Source organism: Polyodon spathula, unplaced genomic scaffold, assembly GCF_017654505.1.
Source record: "Polyodon spathula isolate WHYD16114869_AA unplaced genomic scaffold, ASM1765450v1 scaffolds_1221, whole genome shotgun sequence".
Lineage (NCBI taxonomy): Eukaryota > Metazoa > Chordata > Actinopteri > Acipenseriformes > Polyodontidae > Polyodon > Polyodon spathula.
Genome location: NW_024472704.1, coordinates 1 through 10,000, shown reverse-complemented (window position 1 = coordinate 10,000; position 10,000 = coordinate 1). Strand labels below are relative to the sequence as shown.

Genomic DNA, 10,000 nt, shown 5'->3' with positions numbered 1-10,000 from the left:
AAATTCCTTTTTCATCTCCTCGTTGAAGACCTTGAAAAGGCATCGAGAGGAAACATCGTTGAATGGCTTTGGTTTCTCTGCTGAGCGCTTTCGAGTTACGGATGGTGTTGATAACCAAGACGCATGGACCTGTCCTTTTATCTCGACATCAGCTTGTCAACGAGATGTAAAAGTATTTAATATTGACCCCGTCAGGTGAGAATTATTACCTGAATGTCGACAGCTGTTATAAGACAGGAATTGGATTATAAAATGACTGCGTTTATAAGAAAAAATATGTTATTAATTAGTTATCAGATGTTTTAGTGGGTGAGCTAACTGCTGCTGCAGAGTCACTTACATAGGACCTCGTTTGTTTTACATCTCATGCAAAGGACGGAGCACAAGGGGGTGAAGTGACTTGCTCAGGGTCTCACACACAGTGAGTCAGTGGCTGAGCTGGGATTTTGAACTGGGAACCTGCTGGTATCAAGCCCTTTTCTTTAACCACTGGACCACCAAGCCTCCTTAACATATTTCATGATATTATTGTAACAGCTAAACTAGTAAACTCCACAAATATATATTTTTTTCAATAAAGGCTTAAACGATGCAGTTGTCATTTTTTTATTTCTTTGCTTCGTTGTTCGTTAGAAATGATGATTGATAATCTAAACCGAATTTTGGAGGTGTGTGAGGACTGAGGCCCTGTGAATGTGCAAATCTACATATTGTGTATGTGTGTTTTCATTCTGGTATTTTGAGTTAGTTTGGTTGGGATGGGGTTCAAACTCATTTTTTACATACAAGAGGAAGATTGAGGTAAAAAAAAACCATGGAATTTACAAGATACATAACATCAATGCACAGCTGTGGCCAAAAGTTTAGCATCACCCTATAGCGTTAACTAATTTTGCTTTACAAAGCCGAACTAAACCTGCTGAATAATGTTACGTTAACATATTGAATTGCGTACCGCTTTGTAGTTTTCTACATACTTGTGGCCATAGCTGTGGTGAAACGATGATTGAATTCTTCAGCTGAAGAGATGTCTGATCTTTCCTTATCTCCAAACCCTTTACCTTTCATCTGCTTCTTGCAATTTTCTCAAGTGTTATGTTTTTATAAGTCGTTGGTCTGTTTTCCCTTGAGTTCAGTAGCAGCTCTGCAGTGCTTGTTGCCTGTCATTGATATACCTAACCAAGGCAACGTGGTGGATATTTCTAACTTAATATTGATTACCTAGGGTAAAACAAGTAAAACACATTTGTTAGTACAGTCGCCACTGCTTAGAACGGGCGCGTTTTCGTTAATGTGATTCGCAAGCAGTAAGCGATGGACGGTATAAACTCCCACACAGTAACCTGACGTTCAAAATGTTCCCCAATCAAAGCAAACACTTTATTTATTAAAAAGGAAAACCTATGAATGCAACAAAAAAATGCTAAAAAGTAATGCAAGTGCAGAGTACAGGTAGGTTACATTACAAATCGTTTCGAGCGAAGAACTGTGAACTCTTCCTCTGACTTCCCCTCTGGTGTTGTCCGTTTCGGTTGTATTTTTGTCAGCAGTTTCTTCAACAATGTTGCGTTGCTTGCTGAGTGACAGAGTTCCAAGTCTGCTTCAGCCCAGCATCTAACAGAAATGTTACTTGCACTAAATTTCCGTGGTGCTGCCCATCGCTTTTCTCTTTCCAGCCAGGCTTGCTGTTGCGGTCAGCTCTGCTTTTTCAAACTGTAAACCCAACCCTGCGTACAGGGATTAAATAGCCAAGGTGCAGTACAGGAGTAACCGCTGAGTAAGGAGGAGCAAGCAGCTGACTGATCGATCTGTCATGCTTTTACAGTGAAGTGCTGCCTTTTTATATTGAAATCTATGTGAATGGCAAGGCAACGATTAGTAAGAGCGATTAATACAGTATAAGCACTGTGTCTGTTATTTAAATTTACGTGAATGGCGCATAACGAGATCCAAACAGCTGAGTTTGCCCTTAATGCAAATTCAATTCAATTCAAATACCAAGATTCATTTAATAATTCAATAAGTCCTTTTTACGTTAGTGTTTATATAGCTAATTTAATATTTAAACAATATTCCCCTTGTCTTAAGAGGCGTTGTTTCTAACAGTGCTTGATAAACATTCAAAAATAAATCAGACAAATCAGTTTAAAAGTAAAATTACTTTTGTTTATTTCAAACAGACTCATTTTGCAATTAAACGTGTTCAGAAAATTATTAACCATTTATTCTAAATATATCCAAAACATTTTAAAAAAAATGCATTAACACTTTCAGGCCCAGGCAATTACTAAAAATCTATTTTTTTTTAAAAGTAGCATCTTGGAAATGGTGTCTTTTTTTTTTAAGAACACTCTGGGGAACATTATGAAGTACTTCAGAAACCATGCAAACTTGTACTTTTTTTTTTCTGTGAAAAGCGCACACTGCTCGCCATTACAACGCTAGTGCTGAATATGTCGCTAATCTAATTTAAATCACACTTACTATTATTCATGTTATGGGATATTTGATGTAAGTACACTACTGTAAAAACTACGAAAGTGTAAATCTTCTGTTGCTTGCTTCTGGGGTAATGTGCGATACATTGCTGTTCCCCATTATGAATATGCGTACAATAATAATCACTTTACGCACAATTTAATTGCATATAAATTCTCTGAATTTGAATGTGAAATGTTAGACATACATACAACATTTACATTCTTTTTTATTATTTTTATTTATTTAATTTCTTTTAGAGACGTACTATAAAGGTGTCCTTTTGACGGAATGAGGAATAACCATTTGAAACCTCGATACTCTATTCTATTCTAGCCTACAAAGCTTGAGACTAGATAAGATCAGTAACGTTTTAGTGAAAACATCTGACTAAACATGGTTACACACTAGACTTACTGGTAGACTTTGCTCCTTCCCTGTCTCAGAATCTCCCTTGGTCCCTCCTCTGAGGAAACTACGGGTCTTGTGAGATAAGCTTTTGTTAATGTTATTTTAGTTCGGTTTTACTTCATGTATGAAAAAATTATACAATGCTTTCCTTTCTAAATTGGACTTTAGTGAAACTAATCACTTTGACCTAAACGACCAGATTTGCTATAAGGAGTGACCTTTTTTGAAGATAGAAAATATATACCTTCTGTATAAAATTGAGTTCCTGTCGCCCGCATTTTTCTCCGAGAGAGAGAGAGAGAGAGTATTTTTAAACATTATTTTTATTATGTATTCTGCTCAGAGAATTACGTATAAAATCTATATTTTATTAAGTACATCTTGACCTTACAATACTTCCTGAAACTCTGGGGAACATATGAAGTACTTCAGAATATTGATGTTTGGGCAAATTACAAGACATTGTTTCACCTGAGTGATTGCAATGACGAGCGGCACATTTATTCTCATTTTTATAAGCAAATACACTACTCTTGATTTATTTTTTCTATATCTATATATATATATCTATCTATATATCTATCTATATCTATCTATCTATCTATCTATATATATATCTATATATATTCCATTATATATATCATAGTAGGAAGAAATTCCTTCCATTATTATGGCTAATATAGGAGGATATATATATATATATCTATATATATATATATATATATATACACACACACACACACACACACACTGATGCACAAAAGAAATGCAACACTCAGGTCTAATGGATTTAAAAAATTATTTTAAACATAGATAACAAACAGAATCACAGATAATGTGAACAAAAATACACATCAAGAATAACTTTTCAGTATGAATCGTGACACCCTGTCAAAATGAGAACAGTATCGGGTATGACCTCCCTGCGCATGAACACAATCCTGGCAGCGCTGACTCATAGACCCGACGAGCCTCTGGATAGATAGATGCTCCGCCGCTCTTCCTGTGCAGCTGCAGCCAGCTGGCGAAGGTTGTCTCCTGTGGACGGCACTGGCGACTTGGTCCCACAGATGTTCTACTGGACTCGGGTCAGGAGAAGAAGCTGGCCAGGGCGAGACCTTGACATTGTTTTTCTGAAGTCGTGCATTTGTAATCCCAGCACTGTGCGGTCTTGCATTGTCCTGCTGGGAAAACGTCCGGATTGGCTTGCACGAACCGAAAAACTGTTGCCTCAAGGGCTTCGTCAATGTATCGCTGAGCAGTAAGGTTGCCCTGAATCTGCACCAAAGACTTCCTTGTGTTAAAGGAGATTCCTCCCCACATCATCGCACTTCCACCGCCCCACCGGTTGGCTTGAACAATACAACAGTCAGCATACCGCTCACCAGGACGTCTTCACAAACGTTCTGTCAGGTCTGTCAAGGTTCAAACGGCATTCACCGGTGAATAAAACACTCCACCGCTCTCTCTGGCCAACAGAAGACGGCGATTTCGTCTCTCAGCTGTCAAAATGTTACCCCTGAACGCCCTCAGGGGCGTGCAAATCGTTTTCATGCAGATGGCGAGCTCCATCATTCTGCTGACACGCGGGTTATTTCTTCCTGGAATTTGTCGTGCTGTAGCCACTGCAGTCTGGAAACGGTTACGCAGGTGGATCAGTTGGATGTGACGGTCCTGGGCTGGTGTGGTGACCCGCTCCCTTCCTGTCCCTCACAGAGCCGGTTTCTTGGTCTCTCTGGGCTAGTCTGCTGATTGCTGAAGCATTTCATTCTCTGACCAACTTCTCTCACAGTCAATCATGCCCACAGCAACCAGGCGATCTTCATTACTCAAGCGAGGCGCGGTCGTATCTTTCACTGTTCTTGCGTTAATTAAAATCATGTCTTTTCGAATGTCTGTTTATACAGATTCTTAACTAATTTTGGCAATTTTAACTTAACTCAAATACCAGACACTGAGCACCTGGCGTTTTTATGAAATCACATGACTTGAGCTCAGTATTTTGTTATCCCAAGGAACAATACTACTCAAACAATCAACAAACCTATCTGCTGACTATTTCAAATGTAAATAACATTACGTATGTGCCCAGTGAGCTATTGATGCAAAACTGTCCTATAAGGCTAAATAAATAAATAAACACACACACTTCATTTTGATAAAACAGAGTATTTAGTTGATTAAAAACTACAAGGCATGATCAAAAACAAACAATTAAAGTTGACATTTTCTTTCAATTATCTGGCGAATTAAAGACAAAATAAAACCTTCCTAGGGCTATACATTTCTTGAACTGGTGCATTGAAAATATAGGAGGGGGTCTCCTTTATATGCACAGTGACTTTTAAAATTCGATGTGGACAAACAATGTACAGCCACCTCAGTACAAAAATCCCAATTTGTTTCCACTGAATTCGATGTTAACAGACCTTCAATATAAAGGCTAACCAGACCTGGGAGGGGTCCATTACAATTACAATTACAATTACATCTGCAATTACAGCAGAATTGTTTTCTGAAGTTGCGATTCCAATGCTGTTTTGTTCGATTACAATTGTGCTGCGGTATTTATCAATTACAATTACACTAAAAAGTAACACATGAACATGTTTACTCTGTTCGTTCTACCCAGCAGTGATCACAGGTACAAACACAGAAACATACTATAGAACGTTTTTTCAAACACAAGAACGTTCGCTCGGAAAGCAACTGAGCTTGGAAAGGCGTGTAATTGAACTGTAATTATACGATAATTACAATTACAAATGCAATTACACAGGTGAGCCAAGGTTCAATTGTAATTGATGCCAGGTCTGGCTACAGTTGCAGTCCCTAATATAAACTAAAGCCTGGATTACACGACCTCACTAATAAGACCGATATGCAACTCTGCTTTATTACAAGTCACTCAAAGTCTTTGGCAAAGTGGCAAGTCTGGTAAGACTAAGCAATAGAGAAAAAGCATTTAAAAAAAACCAGCAATATTAGGACAACAGGACTGTTTGCAAACATTATAAAAAAAAAAGGGCACGAGACAAGATAAGAAAACAATATTTACATATCAGACAGCCTTCAAAGTTAAAAAGTTTACTTTTTAATACGATCTTTTTTCCTAATATTTCATTCTTCTGTATTTAAAATCCGATCCTGTAAGATTCTTTGTTGCTTCTACTTAAGTAACTATTTGACATGCCTAAGTGTTCCTAAGTAAGGTAAGTAACGTGAAGCTTATTAGCCTATATGATTATCTTACTAGGACCTGTCATGTCTGATCCCCCTATTAACAGATGGATCTCTGGCGTAGAGATAGACTTAAACAGAGATAGACTTACTGCAGACATAGCGCTAGACTTAGACAGAGAGAGACAGACTGGTGAACGTACTGATGTAAACACTGTTTAAAAGCTAGCTAACTACTTCAAATGAGTCTAAATATTTATTTTTTTTCCCACTGGAATACTTACAAACAATATTTTGGCTTACATCAGAGCGTCTGTTGAACTGGCGGAACTGCACGGAGCTATCTGCCTTCTCTCTCTCTCGTGTGATTTTGCTGGTGCTTTTTGAAGTATCTTAACGTACTGAAACCCTTCCCACATTCAGTACACTGATGTGGTTTCACCCCTGTGTGCTTTTGCTGATGGTTTTTCAGATTGCTGAGCTGCGCAAATCTCTTCCCACATTCACTACAGGAGTATGGTTTCTCTCCTGTGTGAATACGCTGGTGTATTTTCAGGTTGATAAGCTGCGTGAAGGTCTTGCCGCACTCAGTGCACTGGTGTGGCTTGTCTCCTGTGTGCGTCAGCAAGTGGTTCTTGAGGTTTGTGATCTGAGTGAAACCCCGCCCACATTCAGGACAGGGATACGGTTTCTCCTGCGTGTGGATTCGCTGATGTGTTTTCAGGTTGCCCGACTGATTGAAACTCTTCCCACATTCGCTACAGTGATAGGGTTTCTCTCCTGTGTGGATTCTGAGGTGGATTTTAAGCTCGTTTATGAGAGAGAAAGTCTTGCCGCATTCAGGGCACAGGCACGTTTTCTGTCCTTCGTGGTTTCTTTTGCGCTTCACGTGGCTGGAGACTTGAAAGAAGCCACGTTGGGTACAGGAATAAGCTTCTTGTCTCGGGTGGGTTTGCTGGGTTACCAGGAAGCTGGGTAAGTGAGTGAAACTCTGCCCGTATTCAGTGTGGGAATAAGAGAGATTGGCTTTGTGGATCTGCTGGTTTACGAGGAAGCTGGGTAACTGAGTGAAACTCTGCCCGTGTTCAGTGAGAGAAAAAGAGCAATTGGCTTTGTCGATGGGCTGGTGGACTGTAAAGCTTCCGAAAGCGCAGTGAGGCGCCGTGCCTCTAGACAGATCCCTTTTGAGTGGCGTGCCAAGCTCTGGCACTTCTGGTTTAATGCCAAGTCCATCTGGACCAGGGCGGTCTTGTTGAGGGTCATAGTGCACTTGGACTTCTTGTTTTATGGGGACAAGATCCATCTTCGATCTAAACTTTACACCAAGGTCAGCTTCTATAGTAAAACAAAACAAACAAAAACAAAAACATTAAAAGAGTATGTAGCTTAATTTCTTTTACCACTTATTTTATATATATCCCAGTAAATTATATTTAAACAACTTTAGATTAATTTCCTGATACTGTACATTTTCTACATGGTCCCAGACAGATTTAGCAGTAGCTTATTGTAAATTGCTTTGTAATTACTTCTCATAATAAAAATTCACTTTACACAAATGTCCTGTCTCTGCTAATTATTTTGGAGCCTTCCTCCTCAACCCAGGGAAGACAATGCTGAATAAAACTCATCACCCTAGTTCAGACAGTGTAAATGATATTGGAAATGTAATAACTTGCATCCACATCAGCACCTCCGTTATGAATTTTAGTGCTGTTTTGGGGTTATTGATCCTACGATGCATTTTGAGTTACCACAGTGCTCATTTATCAATGCCATTTCCATTATAGCATGGCAAAAAAGGGCACTATCCTTGCAGAGAAAAGTGGAGGTGTTGAAAGGGGCGAATACAAGATTTTGCTTCAGATTTTACAATTCCCATGTACACCGAGACAACCATTCTGAAAAACCACAAACGGGTTACATGACTGCAAAAATCTTTTATTTCAGGACGTTTCGGACAAAACCCCTTCTTCAGAGGTGTAGAAGTAAACACAGTGCAGCACGCTTGTTATTTACTAAACTCGTTTATTTACTTGATATATATATTAAACTTGTTGCTTTTCTTTAAATGGTGATCATGTCATGCTGCATTATTCGTGTCTGAAGAATGCAGTGAAAGATTATTTGAACTCTGGCTGCCAGTATTTAACGAGTAAACAGAGAGGTTTCTGAAAAATCTAGCGTTACACATCCCCACGTGTTGCTATAACTGTTTATCTGTCACTTTTCTCGTCGTTAATATCCCGACGACTTTTTACCGTTACAGCTTTAAAGTCTGTTTCAAAGCTCTCTTCAGAATGACCGCTCTATTGCTTGAGATCTGTCCTCTAAATCACTGCAGTAAGAGCTTCAGTGTTGTGGCTTTTCTGATCCACACAACATCATGGATCATTACTGTTTGACAATGTGGGCAATAATCCTGACACTATCAATGCACTAGATCGGACATTTTGTCCACGTGGGGACGTGCAACGTTATCATTTTCAGAATGCTACTTACTCTTTAAATGCTCCTGAAACACTACTTGGAACAGCTCAGTAAAGAAGACAACGTTTTTCTCCCCCAGAGTACAGTAGTGTGCAAATATATTCGAACACCTCAAGATCTGTCACTTATTGAGCTTCGCACACAAAATGGATTAAATTTACTACAGAAATCAGTTATTCATGAAGCAAATTCAAACCTAAAATCACAGCTATGTCGGAAAGCGTCTTTAATGCTCATATTTAGCAAGGCCCCCTTAGGCATCAGTAACAGCTTGGTATCTTTTTGACATTGTGTCTGTGTACTTTCTCAAAATCTCTGGTGCCATTTGCTTCCACATTTCTTGAAGTTGTCTCCAGACTTTCTTTTGTGCAGTTAATTTTGTCAAGCATATCCAGTAAACTACAGAAGCAATGGGGTGTTCTAATACATGTGCACACTACTGTAGATGTTTGTATTCAGTATCATGGAATAAAACCATGCACAACACACAAAATGTTATGTGACTGAACTGTTTTATTGCTTTGTAATGTATTGAACAGAACTTTTCAGCCTTTGTTTCTTTAAATAGCAACAAAAACATAATAATTCAACTATGTACAAACTTTTACATAACTATATACAGTGACTATACATCAGTACTTGTGTTAATGTCTACCACGTGAAAAAAAAGTACAGTTTAACACACAAAATGATATGTGAACAAATTGGTGTTTTACTGAGTTAACAAATGAGAGAATGCCTGCCACGTGTGAAAATAACAAATACAATAATTGAATTATTATTTTTTTTCTGTTACTGACAGCAGCTGCAAGATGTCGTAAAACGCTGCAGAAAATTCCTTTGAAAAGGTCCAGCGGCTTATCTCGTTCCTCCCTCTCCCTCCATTCCTCTTTCTCTCTCTCCATTTCAATCATGCTTTCTTGTCAATGAATATGCTTGCAGACGCTTTTCCTTTTAAATGTGCCAGATCATCTTCACCTGGCCTTCTCTTCCTTGGTATTCCTATATGTACACAATGAAAACACAGTTATACAAAGCACAACACAAGCCTGCAACTGTTTCAACTGTACAGTCCTCTGGTCTTTATATCGGCAATTATGCGACATGTTGCAAACTGACGGTACAACCAGGGTGACAATATAATGAAGGAAATTAAAATAAATACATTGTGAGTTAGCTAACGCAATGATAAGCCTTCTGTTTTTTTTTTGTTGTTTTTGTTTCCTTTCTTTGGTGTATTTGTACATACGTGTGCTTGGTGTTTAATGATGAGAATGGTGTCCTGCGTGGAGGAAACAGAGAAACACGACTCTTGTGGACAGCACCGGCCCTCTCGTTACCCGGAGAAAGCAGCTAAACAGAGGAAAGGGGGAAAGAAAGTGTAACGCTGGTCCTCCCCAAAAGCACATGACCAGAGATACACAACCTTCATTGAATTAAA

The 10,000-nt window shown here is 38.8% G+C and overlaps 2 protein-coding genes across 3 annotated transcripts in view; one reads left to right on the top strand and one right to left on the bottom strand.

Annotated features, from left to right (window-relative positions):
* Positions 1-389, top strand: part of LOC121309345 (zinc finger protein 239-like) — a 4,511-nt gene extending 4,122 nt beyond the window's left edge. For both annotated transcript variants that reach the window (XM_041242221.1, XM_041242222.1), the window contains exon 2: positions 1-389. This exon is cut by the window's left edge and continues 1,364 nt beyond it. The gene's annotated coding sequence lies outside the window, so the exon portion shown is untranslated.
* Positions 390-5,869: 5,480 nt separating this feature from the next.
* On the bottom strand, positions 5,870-9,994 carry LOC121309346 (zinc finger protein 239-like). The gene is made up of 3 exons (XM_041242223.1): positions 9,809-9,994; positions 9,360-9,561; positions 5,870-7,404 (listed from the first exon to the last, which is right to left on the bottom strand). Exon 3 carries the CDS (start codon positions 7,370-7,372, stop codon positions 6,410-6,412), a length of 963 nt encoding a protein of 320 aa, XP_041098157.1. The 5' UTR covers positions 7,373-7,404; positions 9,360-9,561; positions 9,809-9,994; the 3' UTR covers positions 5,870-6,409.
* Positions 9,995-10,000: the final 6 nt, after the last annotated feature.

Coding starts and splice junctions, on each gene's coding strand:
- LOC121309346 (XM_041242223.1), bottom strand. CDS start 7,372: ATGGATCTTGTCCCCATAAAACAAGAAGTCCAAGTGCACTATGACCCT.